The 17596-nt window shown below is 40.3% G+C and overlaps 1 protein-coding gene across 2 annotated transcripts in view; it reads left to right on the top strand.

The window, feature by feature from the left end:
* The window catches only part of TSNAX (translin associated factor X), a 38937-nt gene that overhangs the window by 10650 nt on the left and 10691 nt on the right, over positions 1–17596 (top strand). For both annotated transcript variants that reach the window (XM_060035063.1, XM_060035064.1), the window contains exon 5: positions 16397–16524. In XM_060035063.1, coding sequence (XP_059891046.1) covers positions 16397–16524 — 128 coding nt within the window. The remainder of the gene's footprint in view (positions 1–16396; positions 16525–17596) is intronic.

Here is a 17596-nt window from a genome sequence, read left to right as displayed (position 1 = left end):
TAAAATGGGAGCAGTCTTTCTTCAGATATTCCCGGTTCACTATCATTGAGGATTGTTGTAAGCACCATATTCTGTTTAAGGCCTTTGTTTATGATTTGTAAGTTTTCTTTGAGATTACCTACCCATGAATTAAAAATTTAAGGATTCTCTGTGTCTCACTTTTCTGTAGGAAGTCTTTAAAATTAAGTGAGGTTCTTTAAATTGAAACAATAAAGATTTTTTTTCTTAAAGTTAAGGAATAAAGCAGTCAAAGAGGTGTCTGGGACTTAAAAATTTGCTGACAGATATTTTATTTGATAAAATACGGTTATTTATAATTAGAGTAGCATTAACAATGTGACGCTTATGAATAGCTTGCTGCTTGTAATTGTTAAATGCTTGTTTTGGTGTTACTCCAAATAGTTGTTCTTTTGACTTGAAGATAAAACAATTCTGGCATTGAACTAAAGGAGTTCTGTGCTTTTCCTCATTAAGAACAGTGCCAATGGCACGCAGAGCATGTCCCTAAGGGATACTTGTGTGAGCTCAAACATTGAGTGTCCTACTAATAATTGAACAACAACAAAAAGCTAGGTCTGTTTTCTACACATTTCTTATCAGAGTGGGTTACAGATTGTCCCAAGGGATGGTTAAACAAATGACAGATAATTAGTTACTTGAAATAAGTCACTTAAAACTTTTTCTCGTGCCCTGTCATGTTTTTGGTTTGTTTTTTTTTTTTCTCGTTGAAAAATTAACAGTTGGGGGAAATGTCCTCCATCTCAAAGAAAAAAAATATTTCTTCCTTTTTTTGGTTTAGTTTATATCGCTGTGATAATACTAAAAATTGTCATTTAATTTTGAGACATTCAGGTGTGCAAAACTCACTTCAGACCCTAACTAATATTTTAATTCTCTCATCTGAGAATGTGAATGATGGGTTAAGTGAGTGTTTTAGGCCAGTTACAGATATTTTTTTAAAGCCATTGTTCTTTATATATTAAATATTTATATTTATATAACCTTTGCAGTATCCCTAAATCATAAATATTATTTTTACCACTTCATAAGTGGGGAAATTGAGACTCACAGGAGTTAAGCAACTTGTCCAAGGTCATAAGCTAGTAAGTGGAATCATTGCTTTCTTATTGTATGGATTTAATTTACCTGTAGACTTCAGAACCTAACCCCGAGTAAAGGCTTTATCTTGCTTAAATTTCTCTTTGCTTAAATATGAAGGTGTTTCTTAAAAACCCAGCACACACAGCTCTTGTGTTGCTCTTTTTATTTTTCCATAGCACTTAACACGTTTTGACTTACTCTGTAATCGCCATATTTATTATGTTTCTTTCTTTATTATTTCTCTTTCCTCTACTAGAATGTGGACTCGACAAGTCTCTACAAAAGTTTTTTACTATTAACTGATGTATCGCAGACACTTAATAACTGTTTGATAAATGTTGACAGAATGAAGAGCAGAAGTATTTTAAAAGGGCTTTTTTTGTTGTTCAGTCAAATCTTTTATTTGATGATTTGCTTTTGCGAATTTTTGTTTGACTATTTTTTGTTCCTTCTAAAAGGAAGCATGTTTCCAGGGGCTGTTACTTTGACATAAGTGCAGAAATAGGATCAATGTTAATAGTTAGGGGCGTGCTAAAGCTCATTATATCAGTACAGAGAAATTTGATATCATTTCAGCATAGTAGCAAAATTGAGAAGGCTCACTGAAAAAATGAACTAGGACATGAAGATCTGTAAGCCTTTGGAATTTAGTGAGGGGAGAGATATAGCTAAACACTGAATTTTTCTGTTTGTAAGTGAGATTAAGTTGTCAGCAGACATGTTAGTTCAGGTAAAGCTAAGTACTGGAACAAATGAATAAACCTGTGACATTTTGGTGGCTTAACAAAATAGAAATCGTTTCTTTCTCATTTAAAGTCCCGGCTTTGTGATGGTGTCTTGAGTGTGCTCTTTGCACTTAGTCATTCAGAGCCCCAGGATCTTGGGGCTCTGCTACTATCAGTACGTGGTTTCCAAGATCAGTCAGGACATCAGCATACAACTGGCAGGTTGTGGAAGAGAGGAGTGCAGGGTCATGCCTGAGGTTTTTATGGGCCAGCCCTCCAAGTGGCATCGACCACTTCTGTCCACATTTTATTGGCCAGTCCACACCTGATTTCAAGGGAGAATGGGGAATATGGTCTCTGTGCCAAAGACAATGAAATATGTTTGATGAATAGTTAATTTTTCTCTGCCCACTACAGTAGTTTGGTGTCCATTTGGTTTAGTGGGAAATCCAGGCATATGCATGTTGATGGATGTAAATTTTTTTTTTTTTTTGCGGTATGCGGGCCTCTTACTGTTGTGGCCTCTCCCGCTGCGGAGCACAGGCTCTGGATGCGCAGGCTCAGTGGCCATGGCTCACGGGCCCAGCCACTGCGCGGCATGTGGGATCTTCCTGGACCGGGGCACGAACCCGTGTCCCCTGCATCGGCAGGCAGACTCTCAACCACTGCGCCACCAGGGAAGCCCCTAAAAAAGTTTTAAATACTATCGAACAAAAATTAATGCCCATCATTCTTATTTTAATAATTCCCACCTCAGTTTAATTCAGTAGTTACAGAGGGCCCTTGTACCAGACACTGACATTATTTTATGTAAGTCCTACAATGTAGGTAGATGTTTGTACTTTACAAACGAGGAAATTGAAGTGCAGTAACTTAATAGACTTCCTGGTTTGGCCAGCTGGTTGAGTGCAGATGTTATTTGTTAAGGGAGGAAATGGAAGACAGAATGGGTTTTGGATGTGATTGGTGTGGCATCCAAGCAGCTTCCTAATAGCAATTGAATATATTGGTTTCGAGAACTCCGGGTACAGTTGTAGCCTTGAAGGCTTCAGCTTATAAGCTAGAGTTGAAGTTATAGACATGGATAAAATGGTCCGGAGAGAGTGTAGAGTGAGAAGAAAGCCGAAGACTGTGTCCTCCGGACCTAAACCAAAGGGAATAGAATGGAATCTTTGATGGAATAGGATCCCTGAGGAATTGGGAGAGGGTGGGTTCTGTAGCATAGATAAATTGACAAGGCTTGTATGCGATGAAGGCCACCGCTTTGGAGATTGGCATTTCAGGAGGGGTGTAGAGGCCAGCAGGGGAGGACATTCTTGGTCAGAAACCTCTGTCTTCCAGTCGCGTGCTGAGAACGGGCTGGAGGTGGAACAGTAGTTTGGAATTCATGGGGGCCTGGAGATACAAGAATGACTCCAAGGGGTGGGGGTGGGAACTTAACCAGCAGCATTTAATAGTTATTACTAATGATTTTGGAAAGTTTACCTGATTGATAAATGTGATTGGAATGAATGAGGTAGGGAGTTAGATTCATTCCTGGCTAGCATTTTGCTAGTTAGTTGTAGCACGATAACCGTGGGAGAAGTCGGGCAAGATATTCAGCTTGACACACTATTATGACCATTTTGGTTGTTAAAACATACTTTTGTGTCTGTTGATAAGTAGTATGTTATTAACTGTGATTAGTCAAATTAATTAATAATACAGATTTCAGCATATCTGATTTATCTCAAAAGCCAAGCATACACTGTGATTCCAAGATGCTATATTAGTTTGCTGGAACTGCCACAGACTGGGTGGCTTAAGCAACAGAAGTTTATTTTCTCCCAGTTCCGGAGGCTTGAGGTCCGAGGTCAAGGTGTCGGCAGCGTTGGCTTTTCTGAGGCCTCTCTCTCTAGCCTAAAGATGGCCGCCCCCAGTGTCTTCACGTGGTCTTCCCTCTGGGCATCCCTGGTGTCTGGGGTGTCCTAATCTGTTCTTATCCAGACACCAGTCAGGTTGGATTCAGGCCCACCCTAATGTTCTTGTTTTAACTTAATCACCTTTAGAGGCCCTATCTCCAAATATAGTCACATTCTGAGGTACTAGGAGTTAGGGCTTCAACATACGGCTTTTAGGAGGGCATAATTCAGCCCGTGACATACTTTTTGGTTTGTGCACTGCAGCTAGGGGACAGGCTGCAGATAATACATTATTTTGGGTGGGGAGACTGGGGAGTTGCTTTTTTTTTTTTTTTAATGTCTTTATTGGAGTATAATTGCTTTGCAGTGGTGTGTTAGTTTCTGCTTTATAACAAAGTGAATCAGTTATACATATACATATGTCCCCATATCTCTTCCCTCTTGCGTCTCCCTCCCTCCCACCCTCCCTATCTCACCCCTCTAGGTCACAAAGCACCAAGCTGATCTCCCTGTGCTATGTGGCTGCTTCCCACTAGCTATCTATTTTACGTTTGGTAGTGTATATATGTCCATGCCACTCTCTCACTTCGTCCCAGCTTACCCTTCCCCCTCCCCATGTCCTCAAGTCCATTCTGTAGTAGGTCTGTGTCTTTATTCCTGTCTTGCCCCTAGGTTCTTCACGACCTTTTTTTTTTTCTTAGATTCCATATACATGTGTTAGCATGCGGTATTTGTTTTTCTCTTTCTGACTTACTTCACTCTGTATGACAGACTCTAGGTCCGTCCTGGGGAGTTGCTTTAAGTCAAGTCCAGGAGTGGAGTGGGGTGGGTTTGTGTGGTGCAGCTGAGCTGTGCCCCCAAATAAGTGCCCTGTGGGGAGAAGCAAACAGTATTTGGGAGGTCTCCTGGGACCAGGGATATAAACAAGTCTTTCACACGAGCACATTCCCTCAGGTTGCAGTTAACAGGCTTTGAGGTGGGTTCAGGGAGCTCTGCTTTGTTTGAGACACCCCCCCTTGGAGGAGAGGGTAGCGACTGTCTCTGCACATAGGAAAGAGGTCTGGGGAGGGCGCTCTGCCCTGGGTCTTACTGAACGACCAAAGGACAGCACACACGCCCAACAAGTGACATCACGAACCTCCTTTTCTCTTCTCTTTCTACTCTCTTCATCCCCCAGTGGTTAGAGGAGAGAGGATGATGAGAACAGAGATTTGTTGAACGGTGGGGAGAGTTGGAAGCTGAAATGGAGGCAGGCCTGTGAATCCCCACGTGGCAGGATCAGTCACCTAGTGACTGTCATTTAATGGAAGAAGTCATGCGAAGTTTGATGATGTTCCCAGTATCAAATCATGGCTCAGTCAGGGGCATCGTTCAGCTGCGGAAAGACAAATCAAACGAAAGATACTTCCAACAACATCTAAAAATCAAGAAATGATTTGAGAATTAGCAGAATGATTTGATGGATAATTTATGCTGTATCTTAAATCACTTGGGAAGCAGGTTTCATAATAAATGTAATTTGATATCATAAGGGAATGGAAGAATATATTTAAAATGCTAGATTTATGTAATAATTTATATTCCTGTTAAAATATTTTGAATATCACTCCAAGGGACGGGGGAGCTGACGGTGCTGACCAGAACTGTTCCAGGGATGACTCTGTAGCGACTGAGACAGGAACAGTGTGGTCCTCTCCCCAGGATCCCAGAGTCAGCTCGGGGGGATTTAGAAGATCCCCAGGTGGCTATTAAGTTTTCTACTCATTCAGGTTTGCTTTTAACAGGTAAAATTTACTGAGTGAGGTGAAGCAGAAGAGACTTTGCTGCCGTACAGACCTGGGCTTCTCTGTTTGCTGTGATATTCCTTAGATCTGTAACCTTGGAACATGCGGCCTCTTTCAGTTTCAGCTTTCTCAGCCTGTAACGCGGAAACAGTAATAGCTGCCTCGTGGACTGCTTTGAAAATTAAATGGAATATGTTCGTGGAAAGCATTTCTTAGTCTGGGACATAGCTGTTAACAAAAGTTTGTTCTCTTCCCTCTGGAATTTAGCAGAATTAATCTGTAAGAGTATGCTAAATTCTAAAATTTGTTTTCATGTTAGATAAAAACTCAGGAATACTGATTTGCCCAACATACACTCTTTGGTGCTAAAGTAAAAGCCTTGCTCAGACAAAGTCCAAATTAGACAAAATCCAAAGTAGTGGAATTGCATTTGTTTTACTATTGGTAGTATAATTGCACACACTTATTTTCTATGTACGAGTTATGTGTTTGAGGGTACAGTTTTTAGCAGAGTGGGCTGTGAATCAAACCTAGACATGATTATACTTTTACATTTCAGTGATCTGGTAAAGCTCACTTCTGCAGAAATTCAGGTGGTGTTCTTACAAATAGTTATGAATGCAGTTTTAAAAATTGAGATATAATTTACATGTCATAAAATTGACCCTTTTAAATTGTACAGTTCCGTGGTTTCTAATATAACCACAAGGTTGTACTGCTGTCATCACTGGATAATTCCAGAATATTTTCATCACCCCAACCAGAAACCCCTTACCCATTAGCAGTCACTCCCCAGCTCCCTTCCCCCACCCCAAGGCAGCTACTAAGCTGCTTTCTGTCTCCATGGATTTGCCTGTTCTAGACATCTCGTAGAAACAGGAGTGTGCAATGAGCGGCCTATTTTGACTGGATTCTTTCACTTAGCATAATGTTTCAAGGTTCATCTGTGTCATAGCATCTGTCAGCACTTTACTCCTTTTTATGGCTGAATAATATTTTATTGTACATATGTACCATTTTGTTTATGCATTCGTCAGTTGATGGACATTTGGGTTGTTTCTACTTGGCTAAAAATAACACTGCTGTGAACGTTCGTACAAGTCTGTGTGTAAACATACACTTTCAGTTCAGTTCTCTTGGGTATATACCTAGGAGTGGAATTGCTGGGTCAAGTGTCAGATAGTATTCTAAAACACTAGAAGCCTGGGAAGAAAGTTGAGACTTGTAGATCGAATTTATGATGAAACCTCTGTATGGTTTTCTGTGGAGTTTTGGATGGGATATATACCGCTTAAATATTATAAGAATAAGTAAAAATAATCAGAAGCCTTTAATTGGGTTTCCTTGTATATGTTCTAATAGTAGAAGAAGGAGAAAAATAACAAATTACATAAAACCAGTCTACAAACTTCTGTCTTACTGGCAGCTGATTTTGTAAATAATTCTAATTGGATTTCATCCAAGCAGAAGCAGAAGCAGAAGGGGAAGCCATTGTTTGATGGAATATGGCAGTAGATTGAAAATTTTCACCTTGGGGATTATTCACTGAAAATAGCGGATGTCCTTTTCATCAAGTTGAAACATAACTTGTTTAAACATCCTTTTACCTAGATGTGACCAAAAATGCTTTCGGTGTTTGGGGCCAGATGTCGTTGAACTTTCTCTATGGTATATACTGAAACCTAATTTCTATGGAGTAGAAATGGCACCGTCATGTCTGGGGTAACTTAATCAAACACATCCCAAGGACAGCTTAACTAATGACTTTAGATATACTGGAAAACGTAGTATTTGACAGCCACCCCCCTTAATAGAGATTGATACAAACAGATGAATTTTGAGGGCTCTTGTTCCGTATCTTCTTTTTTCCCCTATAAAAAATAAACCAGATAACCATAAGACCTCTGATTCTGAGCTTCATCAGTTTGAACTCCAATCTTGTAAAAATATGCCTTTCTTAGTGGACTTAAATCCAAAGTACTATAAATAAAGGACAATTAGATAGTTCTGAACATTTGAATACCAAATTTTAGAATAGTTTTGGCAAAGCACCTAGAGTTTCATAAAGCTAATGAGGAGGAACAGGGAGAGATTATTTTAAGCAATTTACTAAGCATTTGAATCTCTTCTGTATGTGAAGTGCTGTCTTTGGGAATGGAGGAAGGAGCAAAGTTGTAACAAAAGGATGATTCTTGCCTTCACAGTTCCAGGGTGCAACATTGGTGATCATACAGCTTTTATAATACAGAGGTTCTGAAACATTTAATTGTAGTATAAGCTTTATGTAGTGGGTTTGAAGAAATGAGTGCTGCCTTGATTGGAGTGTATCAAAACGTTTAAACTTTTTTTTACAGGTAGAAGAAGATTTGAGAGAGGGCAACATAGGCTAGGCACAGACTAGCACAGAATCACGAAAGAATACAGTATCAGAGACTAGAGAATAAGGTGAACGAAGCATGGAGAAAAGCTGACCTAGGGATTTAGTGGGGAAAAAAGCGAGAAAAAGTGAATATGTTTTATATAGAGTTGAATGTAAGGAAGCAGGCAAGGTGGAAAGGGCTTGAGCTTTTGAATTATAGAAATGTTTTTTCACCACTCCTTATGTGACCTGGGTGAATTTCTGAATTTCTCAGAGCCCCAATTTGTTCATCCATAAAGGAAGGATAGTATAACCTTGGTTGCATAAGGTTATAATGAGCTTTAAAAAGATGGATGTAAAGTATCAGATACATTGTCTTACATATAATTGGTAGTACCTAAGTCAAGACTTAAGCACTACCAATATTTTATTTATATATTTTAAGAAATCTTGTTGGGGGCTGCTGAGTATATGCCCCAAAGAATTGAAAGCGGGGACTGGAGCAGACATTTGCACACCCATGTTCATAGCAGCATTAGTCACCATACCCAAAAAGCAGAGGCAACCCAAGTGTCCATCAGCAGATGAATGGATGAACCCAGTGTGTTCTATTCATGCAGTGGAGTATTATTCAGCCTTATAAAGGAAGGGAATTCTGACACATGCTGCAACATGGATAAATGCTCAGTGAAATAAGCCAGTCACAAAGGGACAAATACCATATGGTTCCATTTATATGAGGTCCCCAGAGGAGTTCAATCCATAGAGACAAAGTAGAATGCTGGCTGTTAGAGGCTGAGGGGCAGGGAATGAGAAGTTATTTAATGGGAATAGAGATTCAGTTTTGTTTTTGTTTATTTGTGTCTTTTGGGGCCACACCGCACGGCTCGTGGGATTTTAGTTCCCTGACCAGGGATCGAACCCGCACCCTCAGCAGTGAAAGCACGGAGTCCTAACCACTGGACCGCCAGGGAATTCCCGAGATTCAGTTTTGTAAGATAAAGAGTTCTGGAGATAGATGGTGGTTTTGGTTGCACAACAGTGTCAGTGAACCTAATGCAACACATCTGTACACTTAAAAAATGGCTAAAATGGTAAATTTTATGTTCTTTACCCTATTTGGTGAATTTAATATTTTTCATGTGCATTTATTCATGAGACTGCAAACATTTTAGCAACATCATTCAGGAGTGCTTTGTTGCAGAAGCAAATGGCATTCCTGTTTGCCATATAATTTAGTTTCACTAAGGTGGATTTTTTTGCCATTTCAATAGGAAGAATAGTTCATACCAGTCTAAATCTGAAAAGTACCACGGAGATCGTGGTGTCTAGTACTTTTGTTTTATAGTTGAGGCACAGTCCTGGAAGTTGGTTGTACTTAGTTGATTTTATTAACTACAAATCATTTTTTAAAATATATTCATTAAAATGATTTTCCATGTTTTGAATTGGCTCATGTGGATAAAACAATTCTACAACTAATGAATTCAGCCAGATACCTTTTTCCATTCACAAAGAAGTGATGTTTTACCAATATGCTCTCCTGTAGGTAGCATCTTTGTTAAATAAAGTTCATTCAGAATCAGGAATAGTATTAAAAATACTGTCTTGCTTTTTCACTGCTTGTTTTCTTTTTAAAAATTCTTTCTCTTCCATTGCTGAACTTTGAAATTATTTCTTTTTAATTATGCAGGGCATTTCAACTCTGTTGTCCCTGCCCTAAGCTGAGCTCCATTTCTCCCCTTGCACATCAAACACTCCTTAAAGGACTCTGTTAAGCAAAGGTACATCTCCTCTGGGATACTTTTCTTTTTTTTTTTTTTTTTTTTTTAACCGGTACGCGGGCCTCTCACTGTTGTGGCCTCTCCCATTGCGGAGCACAGGCTCCGGATGCGCAGGCTCAGCGGCCATGACTCACGGGCCCAGCCACTCCGCGGCATGTGGGATCTTCCCAGACCATGGCACGAACCCGTGTCCCCTGCATCGGCAGGCGGACTCTCAACCACTGTGCCACCAGGGAAGCCCTTTTTTTCTTTTTTTTTAGTGTAGTTTTTAGCACTTGTTATAATTGGTGGACTTGTTTTTTGGTCTAGTTGCATTCTTCTTTCCTTCTTTTGATTACATTTAAAATTTTTTTAAAAATTATTTTTATTTTAATAACTTTATTTTATGTTATTTCATTTAATTTTAGTTTATCTTTTCCTTTTTTTCTCCCTTTTATTCTGAGCCATGTGGATAACAGGGATATTGGGATACTTTTCTTAAGCATTGTGGGATAGGTCCTGGAATTTAAGTCTTTCCTTGAATGCAATCAAATTCTTAGACATAGTTTTTCCCCAGTGATCTCTGTAAGCAGAATAGCACAGTATAACAGTACTCCCACTAGAATGGTTTAAACCAGCTTGCTTAGAGAGCTGAGGTAATAAGAATCCTTTTGATGTTGTTTTAAGTTGCAAGTTTTTCCTGTTTCCCACTGTCTTTATTTATAATCATAGTGTATATATTATGTTTTAATTTTTACTTATTTCTTTATTATATTTTGGGTTTTTTCCAAAATGGTCATTTTCCTATTTATTAAATGTCCCTATGAAACATAATTTAAAATTACTAAATAGTTTTTCAAAAATGGATCTGCCTTATATAATTATGTTTTTGTGCCTGTTACATTAGGAACAAGGGATAAGCAGTGAACAAGGTAGTCATCATATTGCCCTCCTAGCAAGGGATAGAAATGGATGGTAGATAAGGAATTCTATGTTAATTTTTTAATACTTTAAAAATTTTTATTTTATTTTATTTTATTTATTTATTTCGGTTGCGCTGGGTCTTAGTTTGGCACACGGGCTCTTAGTTTCGGCATGTGGGATCCAGTTCCCTGAACCCGGGCCCCCTGCATTGGGAGTGCAGTCTTAACCACTGGACCACCAGGGAAGTCCTGGAATTTTACATTATTTAAATGCAACTTTGACCTAAATGTCCATCAACATTTAGATGAATGGATAAAGAAGATGTGGCACATATACACAATGGAATATTACTCGGCCATAAAAAGAAATGAAATTGAGTTATTTGTAGTGAGGTGGATGGACCTAGAGTCTGTCATACAGAGTGAAGTAAGTCAGAAAAACAAATACCATATGCTAACGCATATATATGGAGTCAAAAAAAAAATTGGTACTGATAAATCTAGTGGCAGGGCAGGAGTAAAGATGTAGACATAGAGAATGGACTTGAGGACACGGGGAGAGGGAAGGGTAAGCTGCAACGAACTGAGAGAGTGGCATGGACATATATACACTACCAAATGTGAAATAGATAGCTAGTGGGAAGCAGCTGCATAGCACAGGGAGATCAGCTCGGTGCTTTGTGACCACCTAGAGGGGTGGGATAGGGAGGGTGGCAGGGAGATGCAAGAGGGAGGGGATATGGGGATACATGTATGCATATGGCTGATTCACTTTGTTGTACAGCAGAAACTAACACAGTATTGTGAAGCAATTATACTCCAATAAAGATGTATTTAAAATAAATAAATAAATACAGCTTTCATTAGTGCCTCAGAGTAAAGGTACATGGTACTAGGAAAACATATAATAAGGGCTTGACTTAGAATGGGATGGTGTCAGACAGTTTCTTCAAAGGTTCTGTTTGATGGAACATGAAAGGATTAGTAGTAATTAATCAGGTGAAAGAGGGAGGAGGGCATGGAGGGAAGGCTGAGGGCCAGCAAACGAAACCCCTTGAAATCAGAGAAGGCGCAGTGTGCGTGTGGAATGAAAAAGGGAAAGCACGGAGAGTCAAGGAGAGGAGACAGGTGTGTGCGTTGTATGCGCACTTAGGTTATGTGAGCACTCTGCCTCACGAGACATGCCGTTCCACTGTTTGACGTCAGGGTTCTCCAGAGAAACCGAACCAACAGGAGTCATGGGGGTGGGGGAGGGAGTGGGATAGGTAGGAAGTAACTTATTTGAAGGAATTGGCTCACATGATTTGGGGGCTAGGAAGTATGGGATGTGTAGAGCAGGCCAGCAGGCTGGAATTTCATGGAAGAGTTGATGTTGCAGTCTTGAGTCTGAAGTCTGCAGGCTGGAGGCTCAGGCAGGGTGTCTTTGTGGCAGTTTTCCCAACCGGTTGCTTGGTTGGGAAGCCTCATTCTTTGTTCTTAAGGCCTTCAGTTGATGGGATGAGTGTCTCTCCCCGCCACACCCCATTATGGAGGGTCATCATTCTGAGTCTGTTGATTTAAGTGTTAATCAATCTAGAAAATACTTTCACAGCCACATTTAGACAGGTGTTTGACAGAACAGCTGGGCACCATAGCTAGCCAAATGGACCGTCACACATAGTGTTACCATGAGAGAATAGATGAGAGACGGGTTCAGTTTAAGTGATACCCTCACTTCTGACTGATTTCTTCTGCCTTGAACTACACGCTGGAATTTGCACTTTGTCTGTCAAATCAGCTTGAGATTATAGGTTATATAGATACGGCCATCCTCCATCTGTGGGTACACTGGCTTATACCCATTAATCTTGATAATTAATGTTCACATGATGAAATCATCGAGCCTCACCATGAAGCCCTGGGAAAGCTTGTGTGCACCACCTTCAACTGATAGAACCTTAGTTTTTATGCTCTCTCCCCCATCAATTACCACATGTATGACAAGAACCTTGATACTTGTATTTGATTCCAACATTTAAAACACTACTATTTTTGCTCGACGTGGCTATGAAGTGTAAGCCAACTGTAGGAACTTGGGGGCAGGATTATGCCTAGAAATATTGAAGAAGTAGTGTTTTATATTAACTGTAGGAAAATTCATATTATAGAGTACATACAAGTCTTGTACTGTTGTTAATTTAAAGGATATTTATATGGGTTTACATACCCACCTTTGAAATGTATTACTACGTGAGTTATAACTTGACCATAGCGTGAGTTGAGGCTGATGATGGTTGGTGGAGGGTGAAATTAAGCAGGGTTTATAAACCACGTTAATGGTTTTGCTCCGTATTCGGAGAGCCATGGAAAGCTATTGAGGCTTTAAGTGGGGGAGTGACGTGGTCATAGTTATTAAAAAGGCAAACAGTCTGTGGTGTGAGAGTGGATAAGAAGAGGGAAGAAAATGGATGGAAGGAAGGGCGGGCAGGAGGCTCTTAGAACTGGCAAAACGAAGAGGGCTAGGCTGGGAAGGAAGATTGTGAACGCCGTGTGGGACATGTTGGTCTTGAGGTCCTCTGATGGGATTGTCAAACATGCATTTGGATACGTGTGACTCGAAGCCAGAGATGGAAAGTTGAGGGATTGAAGCCAAGTATAGGTAAATTTGAGAGCCTGGGATTAATTGAGGCAGAGACTAAGAAGACATGGCCAGAGAGTTAGAAAAAAGGGGAACTAGGAGATGATGCCATTCAAAGGAACCAAAGGGGAGTTTGTTTAAAGAAGGGAAAAAGGGGTCAAAATGCTGAACGCTGCTACAGTTAAGACTGAAAAAATGTCCATTAGACTCATCAACTATGATAACTTGAAGTGAAAGCTGTTTTGGTGTAGAGATGCATTCAAGCTAGAAGGAAGTAGGCTGAGAAGTGTGAGGTGAGCTTACTGAAATTTAACTGAAGGCGAGGAGAGAGTTGGGGCAGTAGGTGTGAGGAAGGTAGGGCCAGTGGATGGAAGAGATCTGAGAGTGTCGATGCTGATAGCGTCCAGTAGGGGACATCAGGTGGAAAACCTCATATGTGGAAGGGAGAATCCACGTTAAGGTTCCTGCTGGGATTGTGTCTTGATTCTGAGGCTAGGCTTGCTGGCTGGCCTCAAAGGATGGAACACCTCGTCCATGGTAATAGGGGTGAAGGGGATACGATACCATTATGTATTTTCCTAAGTCCGTGTTGTATTCATCAGTGTCCTGCATAGTAATTTGAACAGAGGAAGTTTAATATAACGAATTAACTGTGTAGGGGACTGCCTTATAAGAGGAAACATGAACTCTGAAGAGTACAGGAGTATCAGACAGGAGGCATCCACTACCCCAGGGCAGAGGCAGAAACACATCTCGAGGAGTCCCCCCTCCCTCCCCCGCTGAAGTCGTGGGCCATTGGATGGCTGAGATGTCGTGCTGATGCATCACTGGGAAGCTGTTCGTGGGGAGGTGCTGGGCCGGGAGACTCCTTGCCCAGGGAGGTGGCTCCCTGGGAGATGCTCTCTGGGTCACAAAGGGAATCTGCCCCCAAAGAGGGGCCTCGTGCTGCTGCCCACCTGGAGCTGCAGGTTCCCCACGCTTAGAAGGCTGCCAAAGACGGGCACACCAGAACCCGGAAGAGAGCTTTCCCTCCTTTGCTGTCCTTCCAGGGCCCTCTACCAGCAAAGCTCACTAATGTGCCAGCTGGCAAAAGAGAAGCGTGTTAGGGTCCACCTCCATTATCTGCACTGATGGAGCTGAGGGACAGTACGTTGACGAGTGGCACTTCTGTTATTGACCTTTCAGGTTTTTTCAGTTTTTGTTGTTGTAGTGATTGTGATGATGAATATCCTTGTCCATAAATCTTTCTGCATATCTTCGTCTTTAGCTCTCATTCTTAAGAGCCAGTCACGTTAGAGCATATTTAGAGATGTGATGAGTGGTTCTTAAGTGTTGCTGTTTGCTTTTGTATGCCTGAAGTATTTCTGGAAGGAAATGAGAAATACAGATTGTCGTTAGGGAAGGGAACTGGGTTTTATGAACCTATTCATAAAACTAAAATGTTACAGAAATTTAATTGTAAATGTTAAGGGGTGTTATCTGTTTTGTTAAACTCAACTTTATTGTTTCATTTCTCAGCATGTTAGGTTTATTAAGCAAAGTGTCCTATCATGTCTTACTCTGTCAGCAGGAGACACTTATTTTCTAACCTTACTTTAGCATCATTTGCTGCTCAAAATGAGTCAGGGTATTTTCATTTAGTTGTTTCCTCTTATTGCTATAAAAACCAGGTAATGCATTTCCTTTTGTGTCTTTGACCCTAGTGTGGCATTTGTGACAATACCGCAGTGGCCAGCCTTCTCAACACTGTTGCTGCCAGGCCTGACTTTTAGTGTCAGCTTCTGGGAGGCTCTGTGAGTGCAGGACTCTGTCAGGAGAAGTGTTAGAGAGAGAACTTGAATACTGATGACCCTACCAAGTTCTGAGTTTTCTTTCTGAATTTGTTCCCCTCTTCCTGTTTTTACAATAATGCCTTTAAAAAGAAGACTGAGTTTCTTAACCTGACAGTAATGATAATCATTTTAAGAAATACTTTTTCCCTGTATGTATTACCTTATAGATTAAGACATAATAAAGTAATGCTGAAAATTGTGACGATAAAATTTGGTTGTTTTAAAACACTTGAAAAAGTATTTGTAGTACTATTTTCAACCTTTACTGAGCTTTTTTTTTTTTTTTTTTTTTTTTTCCGTATGCGGGCCTCTCACTGTTGTGGCCTCTCCCGTTGCGGGGCACAGGCTCCGGACACGCGGGCTCAGCGGCCGTGGCTCACGGGCCCAGCCGCTCCGCAGCATGCGGGATCCTCCTGGACAGGGGCACGAACGTGTGTCCCCTGCATCAGTAGGCGGACTCTCAACCACTGTGCCACCAGGGAAGCCCACCAAGATGTATTTTTAATTCAGTGAGGAGTCTGTAGAATTTATATCTGGTACATCTGGTATTACTCATTAGTTTTTTTTTTTTTTAAACGTGAACTACTGAAGCAGAAAGGATTGATTTTGAAGTATGAGGAAAACAGTATTCTGAATTTTGACACTTTAGTCTGCATTATTTACTGTGTTTTTTTACCTATTAAAATTTTAGGAAAGAGCCAAATGATCTTTAATTTTGTCTCATTTGATTGAATCATTGTCTATTTTGCTGCTGAAGGGAGCAAAAAATAATCTGTGTAGTTTCTTTTAAAGCCTATCAGAATTTTTGTAATAGCCCTTTCTTAAATTCTTCAAAAAATATTTCTCTGGGGCTTCCCTGGTGGCGCAGTGGTTGAGGGTCCGCCTGCCGATGCAGGGGATGCGGGTTCGTGCCCCGGTCCGGGAGGATCCCACATGCCGCAGAGCGGCTGGGCCCGTGAGCCATGGCCGCTGGGCCTGCGCGTCCGGAACCTGTGCTCCGCAGCGGGAGAGGCCACAGCAGTGAGAGGCCCGCGTACCGCAAAAAAAAAAAAAAATTTCTCTGAAAATCTTTGCCATTTCTCTGTCGGAAAGAGTAGATTTTTAAGACAAATGGGCTCATGAAGCACGAAGAAGAAATTGAACACCTTTGTACTTGAGCTGTCTAAAGTTCAGCCACAGAAGTGTTTGCGTGTTCAGTGTAGTCCCCACCATCTATTCCCAGGTGGTCCCTTGTGTTCTTTCTAAGACCTGAATCTAGGGCTGATATTCATAGGAGGCACCCATTAAGCTTTTGTTGAGCTAGGTGATGATTAGTTTGAAGTTCTTTATTATGACTTCCTTATTATTAATTCAGTGGTTGTTCCTTAGTAATTTCTTGGTTGGTTTTTCAGGACTGCAGGAATATGTGGAGGCTGTCTCTTTTCAACACTTCATCAAAACACGATCACTTATCAGTATGGATGAAATTAATAAACAATTGATTTTTTCAACAGAAGACAATGGGAAAGAAAATAAGACTGTAAGAATTTAAAATCATATTTCACATTTATTACATAATTTATGTAACAGTATAATGATTGTAGGCGGTTTATTGGCTTATGATGCTAAGAATATTGAGATGGGAAGGTTCTTTCTACAGTGTGATTTCATAGATTCCCAACTAGGGAAATGGTCTTTTTAAATATTTTAGTTAGTGGCTCAAACAACCGTGGGTATGTTGGGGGAAAACATTACTCTTTACATAAAGCATTATTGAGTAATTACGTTAAGTCCACCGTTGGTTTTATGGTGTATTTTACTATGTGCCCTTTATAAGCACTGTCTCATTTAATCCTTTTTTTAACCTTATGCGGTAAGAATTATTACCCTCATTTTTCAAAAAAGGCCTTTAGGGAGTTTAAGTAACTTACCAAAACCTAGTTAGCTAGTAAGCATGACAGGTAACTTTGAAACCAGGTGTCTCGCATCCAGAGTCATGAGTGTCCTTGTCCACGCTGCCGGTGTTTCTCACCATGTGCCCCAGGGACCCCTGTGCCAGGTGTCTACCTCAAAGGAGTGTTTTAAAGGATTTGATTTAAAGGTTTTAAATTAGGTAGTATACAGCACATGCCACATAAGTGCTCAGTAGTTAGTTGTCATTATCAATGTCAATATCAAGTTGTTATTACATAGTGAGAGATGTTAATTACTGAGTTCATAATGCTTTTATCTGAAATATTACATAGCTTCTCTAAATTAAGAAAAGAGAAACTTTGGTAGTTCAGCTTTTAAATAAATACTATTTTTTCCCCTGGGTTTCAAGATACAGTATTCAGGCCATGAGGTAAAATTTTGACTGTTTGGTAACCTCCTGAGATACCAGTACACATAAAGATACAATTAAACAGTTTTTTTCCTTTCTTTATTTTTCATCAGTTTTTCTTTCATTATTATTTTTTTAAAAATCACTCAAAGAGTTAGGATAGGCAGGCAGAAAGTGGAAGAAGCTATGGAAATCATCTTTTCTTGAATGTTAATAAAACATTAATTTTGAAAAGTGAGATATAATTTGGCATGACAGGTATAACTTACTTCAAGGAAACCATGTATTG

This window comes from Delphinus delphis, chromosome 16 (assembly GCF_949987515.2).
Source record: "Delphinus delphis chromosome 16, mDelDel1.2, whole genome shotgun sequence".
Classification (NCBI taxonomy): Eukaryota; Metazoa; Chordata; class Mammalia; order Artiodactyla; family Delphinidae; genus Delphinus; species Delphinus delphis.
This window is presented reverse-complemented; position numbering and strand designations above follow the sequence as displayed.